At 41.7% G+C, this 22785-nt stretch overlaps 1 protein-coding gene across 1 annotated transcript in view; it reads left to right on the top strand.

Annotated features, from left to right (window-relative positions):
• Window positions 1-22519, top strand: part of ATP10B (ATPase phospholipid transporting 10B (putative)) — a 49484-nt gene extending 26965 nt beyond the window's left edge. The window contains exons 9-21 of the mRNA XM_083596763.1: window positions 918-1097; window positions 2347-2950; window positions 4684-4790; window positions 5744-5870; window positions 9061-9245; window positions 11402-11717; window positions 12680-12756; window positions 13470-13595; window positions 15687-15887; window positions 16599-16679; window positions 16767-16871; window positions 17333-17520; window positions 21435-22519. Coding sequence (XP_083452889.1) covers window positions 918-1097; window positions 2347-2950; window positions 4684-4790; window positions 5744-5870; window positions 9061-9245; window positions 11402-11717; window positions 12680-12756; window positions 13470-13595; window positions 15687-15887; window positions 16599-16679; window positions 16767-16871; window positions 17333-17520; window positions 21435-21882 — 2745 coding nt within the window. The 3' untranslated portion in view covers window positions 21883-22519. The remainder of the gene's footprint in view (window positions 1-917; window positions 1098-2346; window positions 2951-4683; window positions 4791-5743; window positions 5871-9060; window positions 9246-11401; window positions 11718-12679; window positions 12757-13469; window positions 13596-15686; window positions 15888-16598; window positions 16680-16766; window positions 16872-17332; window positions 17521-21434) is intronic.
• Window positions 22520-22785: the final 266 nt, after the last annotated feature.

Genomic DNA, 22785 nt, shown 5'->3' on the forward strand with positions numbered 1-22785 from the left:
ATTAAATCCAGACTTTTTAAAAGAAAAACTTTGAGGCAACAATCCTGATCCAGATGCTTGTGGGCGGATCTGCACAAGCAATTGTGACCCCTTCTTTCTCACTGTCACTGAATTGCAGCTCCATCCTTAGCCATAGGAGATTTTCAAAGCTCCCTTGTGTTGGGGATTGAAAAAGTGAGAGAAATTACCCTTGCATGCATTCAGACTGAACTTTCCCGTGCCTGCTCAAAGGAGCTTCCCAAATTGGCCACAATCCACAAGTCAAGTCCTGCTTACGTTCACCTTGGCTGACAAGGATGCCAGTCTCCACTTCTGTAGTTCCCCTTCTGGCCCTAGTACTTATAAGGTCTTCTGCCAGGCCAGAAGTCAGTGTCGTCAGACATCTGCTAACATTTTGACACACCAAGGCTGACAGGACCTTCTAGCTGTCACAGCCAGATGAGTGGCAGTGAGGCACCAGTGATGCTGCCAGCAACTCTAACCAGAGGGAGGCACCAGCGTCAGGCAGCAAAGGCTGGGATATGGTAAAGAGAAGCAAAGTTTTGACATTATATACATCATTCAACCTGCCCTGAACCCCCTAAGGTAGCCTGTGCTGCCCTCAGGTGTGGTGGAGGATGCTATGAGATTGAATAGCTGGTCTGGACATCCTCTATAGGGAGTTGGGGAGAGGGCATCTTATCCTTTGCCTCAGGCGGCAAAATGCCTTGGGTGGGCTATGGGCCTAACTTCCTTCTCACAATCCCTGCCATTTCTCTGACGCTTTAGCACCTGCTGGTTTTGAAGCTGATAATAACACTGTGATTCTGTACGTGCAATGTTCTTTGAAACTCTAGAACACCCAGCAGAAGGTTGTTTTTCGCACAATCCTAACAATGTGAAGATTTTTTTTTTTAACTGAGTAACATGTATTCCAGGAGAAGGACGTGACCCCAGATAACAGGCTGCTGATGAAAGTGAGAAATGCATCGTGCCAGATTGAACCTTTGACACCATTTATGTTTGCAAAGACCACCCCCTCCATCACAGACTTTTTTCTTGCTCTGACCCTCTGCAACACTGTTGTGGTCTCCACAGCAACCGATCCAAGACAAAGGGTAATCTCTCACTTTAACGTCTCTTTGAGGAAATGAGTTGAATTTAATAAAAGACTTGAGAGCTTTATGGTGACAACTTACTTGGGGAGGTAAAAAAAAAAAGTTGCTTTTGAGGGGAAGGTAAAAAAAGGGTAGGGGGGTTTCCCCTTTAGTCTGCAATAATTCTGCAGAATCCTCTCTCTGTCTCCCTTTGTATTTCCTGCCTAACAACTTATCCTCATGTCCCTAAGGAATATGCTAATTTGAAAGTGAAATAGTATTCCCCTATATTTCTTGATTATGGCTGCAAACATCAATTGATTAATTGGCATGATTAAATGATTAAAGTCTTAATTGCAGCTTCTAAATGCATTCCAGTTCATCAGGGTAGTTGCTTCCTTTGTAAAACAGATTTTATTTTTTGTTATGAGCTTCTTGCTTGAGCCAAGGCGTATGGAGCTCAACCTCCTCCTACTCCAAATAACCCCAGTGCCACCCACTTGTTTCCATGCCTTGCAAAAAGAGGTTCTGAATGTTATGAATAAGCCATAGATACCCATTAGAAGGGTATGTTATGTTTTAAATTATGCCTGAAGGGCACAGGGTGGGTGGGTGGATAATCATAACTCAGAAATCACTAGTTTAAACACACAACCTCAGGACTTCCAGCAGGGTCCCCTAAGCCTCAGTGTAGCCTTTGGGGACTGGGGGCTGCCATGAGGATAACAGGAAGGGAACGTCAGCTTCCTCCAGCCTCATTACACACACCCATCCCAGAATCCAGCCCAATGAATGGGAGCCTTTTGCCCCTTTTCTTTTCTTAAATTCTTTGTGAACACATAATGGAAGAATAGCTGTCGCCTTCATTTAGGATCACCAGAAAAAGCACTATTAATATATGCAAATTGATTAATTAACTGAGTAACTAGTTAAAAGTGAGGCAATTCACTGATTTGAAATAGCTTGGTTGACAGCCTTGTTTTTGTATATGGCAGGGTTCTCAAAGGTACATGTTGCTGTTTAATTATCTCTGTACCTTTGCTCATCTCCTTCTCTGATACTAAGAATATAAACCAAACAAACAAACAAAACCCATCTTAAATCTAGATGCTCCCTTAAGGAGCCCCTCATTGTATCTAGAGACATCACCTGACGCATACATCTTTGTCGTATGGTGATAGCAGTGTTCTACTGGTTAGAAAATGCCCCCCTTGTGTTGTAGTACATAATTTCAGCTATAATTAATCCTGATTCCCTCTTTTCTTTCAAGGTTACCATTCCGTCACCGATGAAACCATCAGCACTATCCCTGGAGAAAATTCACCAGCTGTTCCAGCGTCTAAAGCTGGCAAGCCTCAGCCAGTCTCTTTCATCAGCTCAGTCAAATTCAGACTTAGGAGAGAGTTTGACTACAGAAACCACCAGAGTCTGTGCTGACTCCGAAACAAAAGATTATTTTTCTTCTCAAAGCTGTTCCACTTTAGCAGATGATTACAGTTTTAGAAGAGATTCAATCACTGAGAAAGACACCTTTGGGGACAGCGATCCCACTCCAGCAGAGATCTGTGGGGCAGCTTACCAGGGAGCTTCCCAAATAGAGTTTTGTTATGAGGCTGAAAGCCCAGATGAAGCTGCCCTTGTCCATGCAGCCCGGGCTTACCAGTTTACATTAGTGTCCAGGACTGCTGAACAAGTGACTGTGAGGCTGCCAGAGGGTACCCTCCTGACCTTTGACCTCTTGTTCACTTTGGGATTTGACTCCAACAGAAAAAGAATGTCGGTGGTGGTGAGGCATCCCCATACTGGCGAGATAATTGTCTACACCAAAGGGGCTGACTCTGTCATAATGGACTTATTGGAAGAACCTTCCAGAGGTAATTTTTTGCATTCGCCAAGAAACTATCTATTAAGAATGTGTAGCCTAGGTTGCATGAAATATAGATTCCATCTACGAAACTACAATGGAAGCAAAAGTGTTAACCAGGCAAGCCGTAGGGCAGAGAGAGCATGAGTAGGCAAACTAAGGCCCAGGGGCCAGATCTGGCCCAATCACCTTCTAAATCCAGCCCGCAGACGGTCTGGGAATCAGCATGTTTTTAGATGAGTAGAATGTGTGCTTTTATTTAAAATGCATCTCTGGGTTATTTGTGGGGCATAGGAATTCGTTCATTATTATTTTTTCAAAATATAGTCTGGCCCCCCACAAGGTCTGAAAAAGTTTGCTGTCCCCTGGTGTATAACATGTAGAGTAGCCTAATTGGGAAGCCAAAATGAATAGGCTTTATGAGATCTGCAATAATACCAAAATTATCTTGCACACTGTGATACTCTAACTATTGGAACAGAAGGGCAGTGACATCCAGACTTGCCCTTGCCCTGCAGCTCCCCCCTGGAGAAACCAGTTCTTTACTGCTGCACTGGAGCAAATGTCAATCGGGTTTTCCTCAGATTGACTTTCGCTCCAGATTGGGTTTTCTCCATATTGACTTATCAATAAAGAGCGGATTTTCCTGGGGAAAGCAGTGGGGCAAGGGCAGAGCTGCTTGGATCCATGCCTAGAAAGCATGGACAAGTGGAAAACTACTCAGACCCATGCTTTCTAGTGATGGGACAAGCAGAAGTTTGGACAAGTCCTATGTAGCAGTGAGATGTCAACTATAAGTGGTCCCAGGCTAGAGAAAAGCAAGTGCACTAAAGTCCTCTACAATTAAGTGCTGAAAGGGTGATTTCAATAGGACTTAATGCTGCATTATATGGAATTATAGAATTGTAGTGTGGGAGGGATCCTGAGGGATGTCACTGGAGCATGCTCCAGCTCTTAGCCTTGCCTTTCCCCCTATGATTCATGCAGGTTGTAAGATAGAAATTGGGAGCTTGGGTCCTCCAGGTTTTTGTGGACTACAACTCCCATTGTCCCTGACCATTGGCCATGCTGGCTGGGGCTGATGAGATTTGGAGTCTGACAACATATGGAGTGTTACATCCCTGCTGTAATACTTGCTTATTTTAAAGTTTCACAAGTTCTGTGTACCTGCTTATCCAGTCATTCATTTCTTTTTTATTTACAAAAACAGGAAAAGATTTTTTGTTATTTTGTTCCAGGAGTTGAGGTGAAAAAAGCTTCTTTTTAGCATTATGGATGCCAGCAAATCAGTGTCAATCAATGACCATTTCTGCTGCAGTATAGATATATAGATGATAGATAGATGATAGATAGATAGATAGATAGATAGATAGATAGATAGATAGATAGATGATAGATAGATAGATAGATAGATAGATGATAGATAGATAGATGATAGATAGATAGATGATAGATAGATAGATAGATAGATGATAGATAGATAGATGATAGATAGATAGATAGATGTCTTCTAAGAACTTGGTCCTGAGAGGAAAGTGATATCTGGTTGAGCACAGTAGGGGGGCTTCTAAAGCAGCTCTGCTGCTCTGACAATACATGACATTTATGCACCAGAGACAACACACTTCACATTTATGGGCTTGGAAGAGATCCTTGTAATATTAACATGCTTGTATAGGTGTGAGGTGGTGATTTGGCATAATCTGTAACTGAAATAAGCATCACTCTGCTTGTGTTTCACAGCTAACCTAGCCATGGAAAAGAAAATAAGAAAAGTCAGAGATCAAACACAAAAACATTTAGATTTCTATGCACGAGATGGCCTGAGAACTCTATGCATAGCTAAGAAGGTAAGCAGAATATTTTTGTTATTTCCTTCGTCTGAACAATCTTACTAAAAGGGCCAATACTCTAAAGAACCAATGCTCTGCTTCTGCTCTTCTTATGACTCTTTCCAGACTGCTTTTAGAAATCCCTAATCAAATAAATATTCTCTTTCATGTAGCTTTCTGTACTCCTCCTATGCTGATTAATCATGATATAAATGGCCTGAAACCTGCAGCTTCTTTCTGCTTTATTAGAGTAGCAGTGAAGAATTCCCATCACCGCTTGTGTAAGCATTCCAAGGCTGCTCCAGAGATCATCATTTGTGGATTATGGTCTGGAGCCAATGAGCTGGAAGAAGGGAAGGGTTGTTTAGGTTTTAATGTTCCTATTAACATTTCACATTATCTTGAAATGGGTGTTTGGTGGGGGAAGGAGAAGCTGCTCATCATGACACAGAAGTCAGTTTGCATCTCATTCTTAGACTTATTTCAGGCATTGCGTTAAACCATGATTTGCAGTAACTATAGTTCAGACTTGAAACCATTATTTGCATTCCCAACATAGTCCCACAAGTCTGTACAGCTTCCTTTTTCTCCCACACTGTCTAGATGCCAGAACAACATCCCAAGCCAAATAAGTCTCATTGTGTTCAGTGGGGCCAACATCCAGATGGATATAGGATTGCAATTTACTCACTGAGGCACACTTCTTAGTAAGAATGCTGAGTTTAATGAGATTTACTCCCAAGGAAATGTGCTTGAACCTTAAACTGCAATCCTATATCATGTTGCTTGTTGGCTGTGGTGCTTTGTGGCACTGCACCCTGGTTCAGCCAATCCAGAACACTCTGGTCTATTGACTAAGCTAAATGTCAGATAGAAACATTTGTGTTTGAAACATTTACTTCAAACAATCCAACACACTGCAGGAACCTAATGTCTTTGCCATTTGTAATTGTGAGCATGTGTTGTACTAGGTCCTGAGTGAAGATGACTTTCAGATATGGGCCAACTTTCGTCGTGAGGCAGAAACAGCTATTGACAACAGAGATGAGCTACTCATGCAGACTGCGCAACATCTGGAGACGAAACTCACATTACTAGGTAACTTTTAAAACAATTCATTACACACTAGGGTGTAATGATATATCCTTGGCAACTTAAAGGGATAAATTGCCTGTATCCAGTCATAAGCACATTTACTTGGAAGTGAGTCACAATTTAAAAACTAGCCTCAGCCTTTGAAATGAAGTTAACATTGCAGTCTATGACAAATTTCATCTTCAATATCTTCCTGCATAGTTTTGCAAATTAAATAAGGCAGGTGTGGAAAACCTGTTGCCCTCACGATGTTACTGGATGCCAACTCACATCAGCCCAACCAGTGTAACCAATGGTCAGGGATGATGGGAGTTATAACCAAGCAATACAGTGGTACCTCGGGTTACATACGCTTCAGGTTACAGACTCTGCTAACCCAGAAATAGTACCTCAGGTTAAGAACTTTGCTTCAGGATGAGAACAAAAATCGCATGGCGGCAGCAGCAGGAGGCCCCATTAGCTAAAGTGGTGCTTCGGGTTAAGAACAGTTTCAGGTTAAGAACAGATCTGTGGAACGAATTAAGTACGTAACCAGAGGTACCACTGTATCTGGAAGGCCACTGGTTCCCCAACCCAGATATAACAACATACAAAGCACACCTATACTTATGTATGTAGATAGAAACAGTATCTACAAGCTTGCCAGTGAGTTCATGATGTGAAATATATGCTTGATCCATGAATACATTATCTTGCCTATAAGCAAAACTGCAATCATCTTAGGTGAACCATCTGTCCTATTTCAATCACTGTTTTGCTGTTTTGAGCTAGAGTTTTGAAAGGATGCAATAGCATTTCCTACAAACTCAGTTAAGATGGTCTTATCTGATCCATTTCCACTGTATATGTATGCATGTTGTATACATTTAAACACATACAGTTGCAGTGTCTTATCTTACACTGTAAGTTTTTTCCTCAGTTATGCATTGTGAAATAAGAACATTTTGTGTGCTTTGCGGAAGTAATTTATTACTTTAATGTAATGTACAAAGTGAGGTTCACAGAACTTACCTGCCTACAGTTCTAAGCGATGTTGCTGGTCAGAGCCAGCCCTATCATTAGGCAGAGCAAAGCAGCTACTTCAGGCAGCAGGGGATAGGGATGGGGAGCAGCAGCAATATGTTGGAGAACAGAGCAGTGTGCGCCATGTGGCCTGCACTACAACACACACCCCAGCCTGTTGTCCACAGGTGCAGCAGAGGATGCCATCCCAACTACCAGTCCCATCAGTTTCTCTGCATAGGGTTGGAGAAGGGTGTCCACTTGTCATCTGCCTCAGGTAGCAAAATGTCTTGGACTGACCCTGCTGCTGGAGCTTCTTCCTTCTCCACTTCTATGTGATGTATGAACTAGAAAATGTAGTCTATGTGCCACTGGAACAGAGAGTATTCTAAGCAGAGCTTTAGAGTTATAAATAACCGCATCCTTTAGAAGTACAGTTAATGACATAGTTTAACTACCAAAAAATTGTTAGTTTGCTTTAAGTCAGCAGTAGCCAGTCTTCTGGGTCATTGTGCCCCAAATTCCCACAGCATGAAACAGTGTCACTTGAGTGCATGCTACAGTGCATATGTGCTGCACACCATGCCTTGATGCCTTTGTCTCTATGCTACAGAAACAAGAATTTAGGAAGCATTACATTATCAGAAAACAAGTAGGAGTACAGACAAAACAATGCAAGGCCCTTGCGCCTGTATAAATCTCTACTGCCTCTGCCACCTTTTAGCCATCCATGCTCTAAGCAATAATTTGCTTTTTAATATTCAATATTTATTGTATTGATTTCCATTCCTGACCTCAGGCAAACATACAAATTGTGGCAATATTCACTCAGATTTCTATTTCCAGAAGAACTCTCAGATTTCCCTGGCTAGATGATGTCTTCAGGAAAGGGCAACTTCATTTGGAGTTAAGTTAGTTGTAATAAAGCGCATGAAAAAGTCAGACCTATCTCAGCTCTCATTTATCACTGCAAATAATCTAATACTGACCTCTGGCAGAAGAGATGCTATTACTCTCTCAGTCATTAATTACCTTTAGTATTCATTTAGCCTCTTACCTTAGTTTTTGAGCATCTCAAACAAAGAAATGTAATATAACCTCCCTACTTTCTTTAATGTGACAAGTAGCTGATCTGTTTAGTGAATTAAAAGGGTCAATGTTCAGTTCAGTTTTGTATCTTTCTTGTGATGCTATGACATCTTTAAACACATAGGTGATTATGAGCAGGTGAAAAAAACAAAAACAAAAAGATTACTACCTGCGCAGTTCTGTGCATTGATGCTTAAGTGCTGGCACAAATTATGTGTATAATGAGCTGAATCTAAACTTAGTTCTGCACACAGAACAGATTCTCTATTTTTCTCGCATGCAAAGGCTGTTGTAGGAACAAATTAACTAAAACCTGTTCCCAGAAACAGAGAAGGATCACTGCTCCCAATTGGCTCAACAATGCCTACCTCTTGAAGCAGGTCCTGGGAACCACTCAGTATTGAGACCAGGGTTGCCCTGCTCTGGTCAGTGGTGTAGCGTGGGTTGTCAGCACCCAGGGCAAGGCAAGTAATTTGCGCCCCCTAACCCGTGGATTTGCGCCCCCTAACCCATGGATTTGCCCTAACCCCAGATGTTGCGCCTGGTGCGGCCCGCCCCCCCTGCACCCCCCACGCTATGCCACTGGCTCTGGTCAGTTCCAATACCAACTGTTGTAGACTACAGTCTTCTAGGGTTTCTCAAAATTTTACCTCTTTGTCATGGCTAGAACACATACGTTGACATTCTGTGTGAGGGTAGTTGAAGTCCCCCATTTCTACAATGTCTCCTCTTTTGGATGCTTTCTTGATTTTGTTCTTCATCTCAAGATCTCCATGGGCATTTTGATCAGCGGGATGATAGCACATCCCCAGTAGTGAATTACTCTTGGGGCCTGGTATCACCACCCACAATGATTCTGTGACAGAGTCTGCCCCTTTGAGGATTTCTAGCCCTGAAGAACCTTTGAGGGAAAATGCAGCAGAAAAACTGCATGAACTTACTTTCCTACATTTTTTCAGTTACTTTTCCTTTATCTTTTATAGCAACTGTTGCAACAGGTGAATAAACGGGCAGGTTTGTAACAGTGCCGTGTAGTTTTGTATGCAAAGTGCACTCTGCATGCTCAGTCAAAGCTTGGTTCCCCATTCTTCCGTTTTACCAGGAGCAACTGGTATTGAAGATCGGCTGCAAGATGGAGTGCCTGATACCATTGCTGCTTTCAGAGAGGCAGGGATCCAGACTTGGGTGCTGACTGGAGATAAGCAGGAAACAGCAGTTAACATTGCATATTCTTGCAAACTTCTGGACCAAAGAGACACAGTCTTTACCATTAATACTGAAAGTAAGGTGAGTCCAAATGGCCTGCAAGGGACTCTATGACGACTTGTTTAATGATCTGCCATGCAAGCTTCCTTCATCTTTAAAGGTAAAGGTAAAGGGACCCCTGACCATTAGGTCCAGTCATGAATGACTCTGGGGTTGCAGCGCTCATCTTGCTTTACTGGCCGAGGGAGCCTGCGTACAGCTTCTGGGTCATGTGACCAGCATGACTAAGCTGCTTCTGGCGAACCAGAGCAGTGCATGGAAACGCCGTTTACCTTCCCGCTGAAGTGGTACCTATTTATCTACTTGCACTTTGACGTGCTTTCAAACTGCTAGGTTGGCAGGAGCAGGGACCGAGCAACGGGAGCTCACCTGTCCCGGGGATTCGAACCACTACCTTCTGATCAGCCAGCCCTAGGTTCTGTGGTTTAGACCACAGCGCCACCTGCATCCCTCCTTCATCTTTAATGCAGCATTAAAGTGAAAAACATGGGTCAAACTGTTATTTGGAGAATGATCCTTTTGAAGCTGTACTATGCTGTATTATTGGAATTCAGGAAGATTGTATAGGCATGAAAGACAAACATTTGGCTTTAATATTTCAAACCTATTTGGCAATTTGTAAAAAGCCTTGTCTCCAAATAGCGTTGAGGTTTTGCTAGCTAGAAGGCTTGCTATCTGTCCCTTGCTAGATTTGTATACGAAATAAGTAACTGTCCTATGAAATAAGAGCGTGTGGCAAGCCTACTTGCTAGATAACATTTCACTGGCAACAATTAAACTGGAAATGTTGCCTTTACCCTGTTCCAATTAATTCATTCCTGCAGGGGATGTTTATGGCAAGCCTGCACAACTAGTGACCCACCAAGTCAAATGTAGCCCAGCAGCCAACTCTGATGGACCAACAACAACCCAGTAAACCACAGGTTTGTGCTGTCTGCCTTTTACTGCAGAAATCTGGGGATGGGGGTATCAAGCACCTGTGGGCTTGACATCCCCCATGTGACAGGCACCTGTTGCTTGGCTGGTCACATGTTGTATAGTTCAGGCAGCTATCAATGGTGCTGAAAATTCAATTTCTACTCGATCAAAGCTCCCAGACTAATTTGCAGACCAAAACATGCTTACCCTTCAAATTTTACTCTTATCCAGTGGGTGCAGTACACTTCTCAACTTTAAAAGCATACCAAATGTATTTAAAATGTAGTTTATGATAAAATACATTTAGAAATGTGAGATGAAATGTTTATTTAAATACCATGTAGTGATAAAATGCATATTGAAATGTGTGTTTACTAGCTTTTAGGGAGATTTAAAACACAGAAAAAGGCAGATGAATGTGGAAGCAGGACAGAGCAGACATGAATGAATGAATTCATCCAAAATTAACACAGACCAGAAATAGAGTGATCCATCTATTTCTAGTACTGGGATTGGGCCCAGAAACAAGGAATGTACTGATATGGGATCTTTATCATCTAATACTTTGAGCACCTATTCCAGTGAATCAATTTAATCATCAGACCGTAAAGCAGCTATTTTACTACATTTATATACAGTAGAATGGTCTATTCAGATACATGCAATGATATCGGTTTGAATGCATTTGCTATCAACTTACTAAAATTACTTCTGTGTATTCCCTGAGGATAGCATATCCTATGAACAATAAATGAACAAGGCAATTCTCAAATTGTAAAACAAGGGCATGCCAATGGTCCTTTGCAGCTGTTTAATTTATATTTTTGATTAGAGAGTCACCTTAATGAAAATCTGTATTTTTCATTATTATTTTTAAATGGTGCTTTATGTTTTATGGAAGTAGATAAATATTTAAATAAATAAATAAATAAATAAGCAAGCTAATAATTAGTATAATACAAATTAGCTACAAATTATGGATGCATTGATAAGTCATGACTTAGTTAAGTTCAAAAAGGGTATTAGAAGTAAATTGAAATTATCATTACCAAACGTTTGATAAAGTGACTTGTTGGAAGGCTTTGGTAAGTCAACACTTGGTTTAGATTCACCAGTCTTTGGGATACTCAAACAAAATGAAAGGCTGTGGGCTTTTTAAAAAGGGGGGGGGAAGGTTAGCACAAAACTTTCTAATAATGGAACAAGTCCTGCTTATAGTGCAATGGAGAATACAACTCTACACAACTCTCTTTTCATAGGAAACCTGTGAATCACTGTTGGATATTACATTGGAAGAAGTGAAGAAGGCACAAAGCATTCAAGGGATATCTTGGACTGTTTTTGGCATCAAGCTGCCATTTTCTATGTCCACCACTGTGACTGCAGATCCTGCAATTGGTCTGGTGGTTGATGGAAGAACTCTGAATACCATTTTCCAGGGACAACTTGAGCATAAGTTTCTGGAACTAACCAAGTACAGCCGTTCAGTTTTATGCTGCCGGTGTACCCCCTTGCAGAAGAGCATGGTGGTCAAACTTGTACGGGGTCAGCTGAAAGTTATGACATTGGCAATAGGTGAGTAGTTGCCATTTGAGCATCATGATCTCATGACTTGGCTGCTATTTAGCTTGAAATGTGAACGCTAAAGCCATCTCGCATCCTACACCAGAGGGGCAAATATGTCCTGCTCTGCCACACTTCGTTTAATGTCCATTTACTCAGAGGAACCAGTGACGCATTGTGTACTAACTTGCATCCATCACAGATCTAACATCATCACAGATCTAACACCAACTGTTAAATATCGCCTCATCTACCATTATGCACATTTATTGTCAATAGCAGCTGTTTGCATGTCTAAGCGCAAGTTGTCAAGTGATGTGCATGTGTAAATCAGCCTTCAGCAATACCAGATTGTTTGAAATGTAATGTCAGGTGTGAGTGTAAAGTGCCTTACTCGTAATATTTAACTGATCACAGCTCTGAGGTATTGCTGTAACACAACAACTTTATAGAGGCATTTTAGCCAAGTTCCAAAGAATTGAGGAACTCGACTCATGAGCTCAAGAGGCTATATATGGTTAATTTACTCAAGCAGTAGACCCCAAGCCATTTGACAAGGTGCGTTTGGAGCCAAACAGAGTTTTAAAAGCAGCTAGTGACATGCCTTTGCAGTGAGGGGGGCATCCAGCTGTTCAAAAGGGGGTGAGTCAATAATTCCACCAGGCTGAAACAAGCCTCTTACGTGAACCCAAGTTGGCTTCTTAATCATTTGACATCAAGGGTGGTATTCAACACATGTGTAAGTATTACCACTAGTGCAATGGGGTGTCCTCCCTTTCTCCTCACCTTGCACCATCCCCAAGTCTGCCACAGAGGGTTGGGGGGGGACCCAGAACAAATTTAGCAGAAGAACATGCATTTGTGCAAGAAGAAATCCTTGTAGATGGAACCTGCAACTTTATGCTATGTTGAATATAGCCCTTTGCATTAACTTACAATTTGTTTCAACTATTGCTGTTTCCCACTTTTTTTAGGTGATGGTGCCAATGATGTGAGTATGATTCAGGCAGCTAATGTTGGAATCGGTATTTCAGGACAAGAAGGGATGCAGGTATACATAATAACTGAAGTCTATTCCTTTGTCTTTGGCAGCTACTGCTGGGGCATTTGTCATCAGCGTTCAGAATTTATAGCAGGGTGTATTCTGTGTATAACATGAACGTAAGCTATCATTATGGCTATCTGACATGATATGCTAATAAACCAAGGTGAAATGTCCTGTCTTAACAATTAATCAAAGTGCTTATGTGCTTGCCTTGACTTAATATATCAATGTCCCTCATGCTAATGTCCAGGGCTAGAAACAGTTCCCTGCCTCGCTTGTTAGCCCAATAATGCAGAGAAGTGATGCTGAGTCACTGGAAACCCAGAGGCAGGTTGCGATTTAAACCTCACCATGTCCAGCAGCCTCCACACAGGATTCCACTGCCTGTAGAAAACTGCTGAATTAAATAGAAATCCTTGAGCACTTTCCCCAAGTGTCTAGTACTTCAGGCTATCTCATCCAAAATTGCTCCTATCCTCTTACTGGAATAGGATCATCTTCTATGTGATTACGTTCTTGTGACAGACTTGGAAAGGCAAGCGCTTGCAGTTTCAAAATGAAACCATAGCCAGTTTTGAAATCAAGCCAAACTCGAAACATTTTGCGCTTCCTCCCAGTCATTGCTTTTGCCCAGCTGGTTGGTGTTTGCCTGTCTTTGGTTTGTTTTGGGGTCAGATAAAGTGGAGGAAATAAATCTCTTCTTTTCATTTCTGTTTCAGGCTGTCATGGCCAGTGATTTTGCCATATCTCAATTCAAGCACTTGAAGAAGTTGCTTCTAGTTCATGGGCATTGGTGCTATTCCCGCTTAGGCAAGCTGGTGATATACTTTTTCTATAAAAATGTGGTAAGTTTCAGACATCTTCAGTTGCCTCTGTGCCAGCTGCGAATGCTTTCTTCTCATAGCCACAGATGATGAGGACAATGAAGGTTCATATTTGTACTGATTAAGGATCCAAGCCAGGCAGCTTACAAGCTCCAAAAATACCATACAGAACATTCCATTTAAAAATCACATTCAGAGCCTGAAATGATGAATAACCATCCAATAAAAAGGCACAATAAAAACAGATTGGCCCTTAAGTTGACTACATAGGCTTGTTCCCATTTTTTCCTCAAAAGCTGAGAAGGAGACACTTCTAAGTCATAATCCCCTATCTTAAATAATAATGATTTAAGGAAAAAAATGTTCTGACAACCATAGGTATCATCCTGGCTGTGTTTCTGCATACAGAATAGTAAATTATAACTACTCGGAATGGGACTTGGCTCTGTATTAGGCTGAAAAGCCTGCCAATACACTTAATTTGATGAGAGCCACATGCTAGCAATTAGCAACAACAGTAATCAGCTTTACCAACATAATGAGAAAGCACACACACACACCCCACACCTCCATTTTCAAGTCATGTATTTCCATTAGGGAGGTAACATGAAACATCACACTTTTTAGAGATTCAAAGCTCAGGTTTGAGAAGGAGTGGAAGAGAAGCAAGTCCTCCATGGGAACTATCAGAGCTGTATCACCTTAATAAACTCCTTTCACGAGTCTTCCCTTCCCATCACTTCCTTTTCAAAAGCCCACACTTCCCTTCCTCTCAGCCACCGTGGATTCCATTTTCCCTTTTGATACTATTTTTCTATGTATTGTTTCTCTGTGCTGTCTTGAAGATACAGTGAAGATTGTGTCTAATGCAGTCCCACCCACCTTATTCAAATTATCCGGTGGTAGGTATTACATGAACTCACCCTTCTCTATTAGATATCCCATTCCTGTGAACAGGAAAATGTTGGCTGGAACAGCAATATTTGGGTTGTAGTTTGCCTACTTTGCTAACAAGATCCATAAGGGTTGTTTTGGGTTTTTTGCACTGGGGGCTTTCCACCTGCAGTTTGGTCTCTCACACACAATATATTCTCTCCTTTTTCCATTTTATCACTTCTGTATTCTATTCAAAAAGGTGTTGAACATGTTTAAACTGAAGAGCTGTTCCAAGAGCAGAGTTTAAATTTGGAAAACAACCTTTGAATAGCAAATAAATGGTTCCTGGCCATCAGCACATAAGGCTAACTGCATACAGTGGTACCTGGGGTTAAGAACTTAATTCGTTCTGGAAGTCCATTCGTAACCTGAAACTGTTCTTAACCCGAGGTGCCATTCTGGCTAATGGGGCCCCCGCTGCCACCACGCCGCTGCCATATGATTTCTGTTCTCACCCTGAAGCAAAGTTCTTAACCCAAGGTATTATTTCTGGGTTAGCGGAGTCTGTAACCTGAAGCATCTGTAACCTGAGGTACCACTGTGCTTTGCTACTAAGAAAACAAGTCTAACACACCCACCCCAAGACCCACTTGCTGGAGGCCGTTAGATTGGTGCAGGGGGTGCATTGTCCCTGGAGCTTCAGGAGAAAGTGGGTGTGTTAGTGCAAAAGGTTCTCAAACCTTTTAGCCACCAGCTGCTTCCCTGTTCTAAATTTCCCCAGCAGCAATTTCTGTCTATAGTAGTCCAAAACCTAGCGCAAACACACTTTTAGAAGTTCATGGTAGGAATAGCAACTTGGGGACGATTTAGAGAGAAGAAAAAGGAGGCAATAATATCATACAGAAATATCAGTCAAGCACCCTTTCCCTCACTTTTTATTTAAATTCCCCACTCCCAATGCAACTTTTCTCTTTTAAAAATAATTTCAGAGCTCAGTTGTAGTTAGCTTCTCAGACTGATCAAAAACCTGATTAAGATCAAATACTTGGATTTTTTGAAGTCATTTGGACTGAATTGCCTTAAATCAAAGTACTTAAGCATTAACTGAGTCACAGCGCAGGCTGTAACGTGTTCTGGGAGCTTATCATCTGTACACATGTAAGGAAGTGTGCATGGAAATATCTTGAATAACACAAACAACTAATGTATTTTGCCTTTTAAACATTTTCCCACCAGACCTATGTCAACCTGCTGTTCTGGTACCAGTTCTTCTGTGCATTCTCTGGGGCCGCCATGATAGACTACTGGCAAATGATCTTCTTCAACTTGTTTTTCACTTCTGTGCCACCAATACTTTCCGGAGTCCTGGATAAAGATGTTTCTGCAGGAACTCTGCTGAGCTTGCCTAGTCTTTATAAGAGCGGACAAAACTCAGAGGTACACCTTTCTTGCTCAAGGAAGCCTCACAAGTCCCTATAGTTTTTCACATATCCTTCAACGCAGTGGGTGAAAAAGCAGTTTGGGGAGGGCAGTTTTAAGGTGGGGAGGGTTAAGCGGCCTCCCTCTGTGCAGTCTTACTCCACCTAAACTGTAATGTACAACTTGAACTTTGGCTACAGTCTACAGTCACTTCAGGTGACTTCTCTTGCACTGGGAAAAGAAATGCAATGAGATCTAAATATGTGAAGAATAAGAATTTTCAGAAGCATTTTAGAAAACATAATGTTCTGTACCCTATTCTCTGGTTTTATAAAGTACCTCAATAGGATTCTGTTTTATTCTGAAACTTTAGGTTATTTATTATTTTTCATGTGCATGGTACTATTTGTATTGAAAGTTATTTACCATCCATATCTCATTTATCGTCACAATTGCCCCATTGTACATAAATTGGGGGATTGTGACTTGCTAAAGGCCATCCCACGCAGTTTATGCCTGAATGGGTGCTTTTACAGCCCAGTGCTGTAAAAGGAAAGCTTTCAGTCTAGTTATTCTCCTCCCTGATGGCTTCCCCAAGGAGGGGGAAACTGGAGAGTTTTGACTCTCTTTTTTCACAGAGGACTCAACTGCCACATTAAATACAAAACAAAAACAAAAACCCTCTGACTGAAAATCAAGTGTTTCTCTTTGTGTTATGATTTGCTGCAGGTTTACAAGCCTCTGACGTTCTGGGTTGCCATTTTGGAATCTTTTTATCAGAGCCTTATCTGCTTCTTTGTCCCTTATCTAGTAAGTATTTAAGGCACTCTCTAAGCGGCTCTTAATGAAACAAAAATTGTGTCAGCCAATAAGCCTACAACTATTTCTGTTTTCCAGGCATATCTTGATTCCGATATTGACATTTTCCGCTTTGGAACAACAATCAATACAGTCGCTCTCCTAACTATTCTGTTTCACCAAGCTTTAGAAATTCAAACATGGGTATGTAGATAAAGCCTTCAGTAACTATTATAGCTTTCTGACTGCCTGCTTTTAGAAATGATTATCATAACTTATGTACCCTGTGCTAGCTTGTTCTGCATCCCTTTTAAGATTTGGCTAGTCTCCAAAATAATAAACATGCTATTGTGATTAACAAAACAGAGAACAGGATTCAGCTAAAGAGTCTCATCAGTGGAAGCCCTGTGAAAGGACTTCCACTTGCACAATGGAGTTGTCCTTGTTTCGGAAGCTGAAATGTTTTGCCACATAAATGAAAAATATTCTAGTTTGTTAATCGCATATATATATATATATATATATATATATATATATATATGCGCACATCAATATCTGGCTGCTTCTGCATGAACATTTGCAGTTGTTGCCTTTTCTCATGTACTGGAATCCTGGTGACCAAACTTGCTGCCATAATGGTTCCTTTCCTCGCATCTTATCCACAGACTCTGTCCCATGGAATTACAATCACTGTGAGCATTCTTCTGTACTTCATTTTCTCAACCATCTACAATGCCATATGTGTCGTCTGCAACCCTCCCACCAATCCCTACTGGATTATGGAGTTTGAGATGTCGCAGGCGAGCTTTTATTTCATATGCATCATTACTCCAGTCATAGCACTTCTTCCAAGGTTTGAACATATGCTTCTTTTTGTACCTGTTGGGTAGAATACCATGTCCTGGTCAGCAACAACCTAGTTCCTGGGTAATGGTGGGAAGGGGCTTTAAGAATGGATTCCAACAGACTTAGTGTGCTGTTTCTTATCTCCCCATCACCTGCTGTGCCTCTGATCAGCTACTTTCTTCTGATTTCTGATGGTCTCTGGAAGAGAGGCTTAAAATCCTTGACAGCCTGTTACCTTTCGTGCTGTCACAACCTCTTTCTGGAGTTCGGGAGGCATCAAGTCTGTGTACCTTGGCTGGAGCATAAAGGCTTTGTGGTTGTGCTGTGTAATGGAGTTCTTTGAGAGGCAACCTTTGAGCATTTCAAAGTAGAGGGGGAAACTGCTTTTCTGGTGCTTTCCTCTTCAGCACTCAAATATGGATCTAGTTAGCTGCAGGTCTCAAAACTTTTTCCCAGCTGTCAACAAGGCCTTGGAACAACTACAAATGTACAGTGTTTGCTTCACCACCACTGCTATACAGAGAGAGAAAAGGAGACAGAGAAAACAAAGCATGTAGAAGCAGAATCTTCTGCTCATTTGATTTGGAAATCTTGTTCTTCATCTATCCTACTTTATTCACTCATTATAAATGCATATTGATTTGAGGGCAGATTCAGAAGGAGTACATTAAAGCTTGTTTCCATAGCATTCTGCTCTTTCGGTTTTTGTTTTCTCTTAAAGAAGAAATCGGCTCCTCTATTGTGAAATAATTATTCAGGCTGGAGTTTCACAAGGGTCCCTGCAGTCTGAAGGCTAAAAAGTTGCCATACAAGAACCGTGTGAGCCCTGCCACAGTTGTATGTCAGCGATGCACTCCCAAGTGCCACCTGTATGAGGATGGAATTTTGAGCAAATGGCTTCATTCAGACAAAATCATAAACGTTGGTTCATTCTTACTTGAATGAGCTTGGGCAAGCCTTGGACTGCCATACTCCAGCAGACCCATGAGGAAATAGGAAATTTTTAATTTTAAAAAACCAACTAACCACAGTTTATCATTATGTTTAAATCTGAACAAACAGTGGTTTCTGGAATTGACTTATTTCAGTAAACTATATTTAAATCTATGATTGACTGCAGTTTAGGGTTCACTAAGTCCAGGTCCCCATTTATGTTAGGAGGCTCTCTTTGTCCCTACTGTAGGAGCAGGGGTGAAAACATGCTGGTAGCCACAGCAACAGAGGTTTCCTGGTGTGGTGCACGTCATCTTCTCTCTTGGGAGAGGAGCTAGATTCAGGCAGCCCATAGCACTAAACTGCAGTTAACAAAAATTGGAAGTGAAGACTTCTAACCTCCTCTTCACGGCTGCACCAAAGGAGGTGAGGACTATGCAATAATGAGCCATAGTTTATCACCAGATCCAACTTCAGTCAATGAATATATACAAAGATATTACCAGGGACTTTGGCATGATCCATCTTTCTAACCTGTCATTTCCCCATGTAATGAGGAAATGTGATGTTACCACATACCACCCTGATCTTAAGCAGGAGCTAGATAGCAACCCCTGACCTGGGAGTCTCTCCTTTTATTTGATTCTCACAGCAGCAGACTAGGGGTTGTAAGGGATCAGAACTCTATGATCACTTCCCAAGGGGAAAATAGGAGGAAGAAGATCAGGCATGGTGGGCTTTTCTCACATTCAAATCTCCTACGAAGTGGACCAGGAAGAGATGAGAACTGAACCCTAGTTCTCTGGAGCTTGGCAGGATGGAGTTGTTCTACTCCCTCTATGTAGAGCTGGACTGTGTCCCACTTTGGCTTTGAACTTTCTGTACCTAGTTATTCTTACACTAGTGGCTATCAGGCAAACCAAGAAGGGATTGCAATAAGGCTAGAAGCCATGTGAGCAGAGGGTGCTAAATTCTCTCCCATGGGGAGTTTACAATCTAAACAAGCCAAGTCAAGGCAGAATCTGAGAACTATCTTCGGAATTGATTTTTACACAGATCAGCCAGCCACATGCGTGTAAGCAAATAATGTTACATTCCTAAAAGGATTTAGCTCTGCCCACAGGCCTGGTCAATCTGTGCTGAAAACTAGTTCATAAGGCTGTTAGCACCATACGATGATTTACAAATATGATCCAGAGCTGCAAAACTAATAAGCATTGTCACTTTCTGCTTAGCTTGCTGGTGTTGAACAGCGGTGCCAAAACAAGATACAACCTGTACTTTTTCCTGCTGTTCACTACACGGAAAGGAAAGAAAAAAGATATTCCCACTCAACTAATTACCTCCACCCAAAAATGGCCCCCTGGAATCAGTCACCAGTTTGTTTAATTCTTTTGACATATTTATAGCCCACTTGTTTCCTAAGATCTCATGGTAGAGAACCACAACACTTCATTTAAAACTAGAATCAATTAATCAAAAATTAAATAACATCAAATAACATTTCAGTTACAGCCGATCATAAAGCAACAGAAATGTCTCTAAAAAGCCCAAGTTGGACCTCAATATTTTCTAAAGGCTTGAATGTTTTACACTGGCACTGATTGGGGGGGGGAGAGTAGATGTCAGCTGAATTTCAGAGGGGAAGGCGCCCCACAACCTGGGCACTACCACACAGAAGGCCCTTTCTCACATCACCTTATACTGTGTGAGGTGAGACACTGTTGTAAAATTTTAACATCCAAGTGGGATTACATAGGGAGAGGTGCTCCTTCAGATATTTAGGTTCAATGCATAATCTTATTGGCAGCCATTTCAGTTCTTTCAGAACCAATGGGATGTGTCTGGCTGTTCTGCTCATTTTGCTGCAGCTGCCATTTTGAGTCATTCAAAGAGTCAACCTACACAGAGCACAATTCAATATTCAGAATGGAAGGTTATCAGAGTATGAGTTTGTGCCCAGGCTGTATCTGTCCCAACACAGCCACAGCAGGTGAATCAGTGAAAGCTGGCCTAAGGTACTTCACACCACTGAAGACACTTGAACCTCCCGTGACAAAGATGGATCTCAGAATATTCCCAGACTGTGTACTTGTTCTTTCAAGGGGAGTGTACCCCATCAAAAGCAGTGGTTTACTGTCACTGTTTGCCCTAAGAAACACCACTTCCAGGAGGATTTTGGATGAGGGGGAACCATAACTGCAGTATTTTATGAACGGTTGGGTGTTGCCATTTTTATTGTGCATTGTACTGATATAATTGTTTCTTAAGTTTTTGTGTTGCTTATGTTATTTTTATGTTGCAAACCACCCTGCGGCCTTTTGACAAAGGACAGTAGATCCATTTCTTAATGACTAATTAAATAAATTGTTCCCAAACCGTAGCACTCTGCCTTGTCAGGATTCAGTCTCAATTCCTGGGCCCTCATCCAGCCCATCAAAGCTACCTTAGTGCACACCATTTCTAGCTAGACCACAGAGACCCATAACGAAATGCAGCAGGTGTACTAGTTCCTGAACCTTGCCCCACAGCCCTCTTCCATGCAATATGCACAGGGCAGCCCCACAGTATCCTTGCCCCCTTCTCTCCTTTGCAACCCCCCTCCCTCCAACAAAAGGACTTTCCTATCTTCAAACCTGTCTCTACAACTATATATTATTTGTCACTCATATAGCCTGCCTTTCCTTGAAAGTCTATAAGGCAGGGTACATGGTTTCTCCTCCCCTGCAACCAAGTGAGATGGGTCAGGCTGAAAGAAAGCGACTGGCCTAAAATCACATCATGGCTGATTTGACCCTCCTACAAATTCCAAGCCCTCGGCTGGCCTATCAGTGTTATAAGGTCACTGTAACAAGCAGATTGTCTTCATAAATGATTACCCAAGAGCATTATACTACCTCATCAGATATCTAAAGAACAGGAGAACCAGGAAGAGTGAAAGCTTTTATGAGGGTACTACTAAATTTGTTTGTTTGTTTGTTTGTTTAGGTATCTTATCTTGGCTCTTCAGGGAACTTTTGAGGTATCGCCCATTGTGAAAGCACAACACTTGGATAAGCTCCCTAAAGAACAACAGGACTGGGAAATAAAGAAATGGAAATTGAGGGAACAAGGCCAAGGTGTCTGCAGTGATGGGCCTGAAGGACCCATTGCAAACATGGGTGTGTCTTCACCTGACATTGCAGCAGAGCACACGTTTCAAGGTCTCTGTCCTCCAGAACAAGAAGCCCTCAGGAACCAGGCATCGAACAGAGGAGACAATGACTACACCAAATGGTGGGGTGGGGAAGAGGATGTGGCTGCCGGTTTCCTGTCAGCAGATGCATCTCCTGGGCAAAGTATACCAGCAAAGCCCTTTTCTGGCCTCCTGACCAATGGCGCTGAAAATTCCAGTCAAAGGAGCCACCGGCGGTCTGTGAGTGCAGTGACTCTATGAAAGAGCTTGAGTTTTTGATTAAAAGAAATTGAAATTGCTTCTCTGCACATCCTCTACCTCCCACATGGTGAGCAAAGGTAGCAGAGGGAAGATAGAATTTCTATTTATATTAAATGGCAATGCCTTGTGGAAAGAGAGACCTAAAGTATAATTTCACCAGCCTGGCGGAACAGTGTGTTTTATCTTCACAATGTGCTGTTCCTCCGGTATGTGCAAGTGAACTTACTGTGAGGAAGAGAAGTTCCAAACAACTTGGAGAAATATTATGCAAGAATCCCTTCGTCAATGTGAAATGCACTATTTCCTTGGAAACGGACAGTATAACCTGAGGAGAACTATTTTGCTTTATCCAATAATGAGCCCATTCTGTCTTCTGAATCTGACCCTAAACATGTCACTCTGAGCCTCCTGCTGATTGGCAGCTACATGGCTGCAATACAGTTTTGATCCATTTCGCCACTACTAGAGAATTGTTTCCTAGGAATTTCTCCAGATTACAACACTTTCTGGTAAAATAATCAGTTTTAAAGACCAGAATGAAATAAGTCAACAGTGCTGAATTCATCAACCTGGGCATTTTGCAATTCAACATTCATAACCATGTGTAAAAGTATTTTATAAAATGTTTTTATAAGTGTGTGTGTGTGTGTGTGTGTGGTGCATTACAAATTGAACAGATATATGTTTTGTTATTTGTGTAACCAACCCCCTAATCCCTAGCAGACTTACTTAGATGTAAGGTCCATTGGTTTCAAATGAATTATTTCCCAAAAGAGACCACATCAGACCACATGAGGCTTGGCACTAGGAATGAGTGTGTTTATTCCACTCCTCTTCAATTGCAGTTTTCAGTATCTTCCAAATCATGGACACACCACATCACATTTCTTGTCTTCAGATGTT

Source organism: Podarcis filfolensis (assembly GCF_964270895.1).
Source record: "Podarcis filfolensis genome assembly, chromosome: 2".
In the NCBI taxonomy this organism is placed as follows: domain Eukaryota; kingdom Metazoa; phylum Chordata; class Lepidosauria; order Squamata; family Lacertidae; genus Podarcis; species Podarcis filfolensis.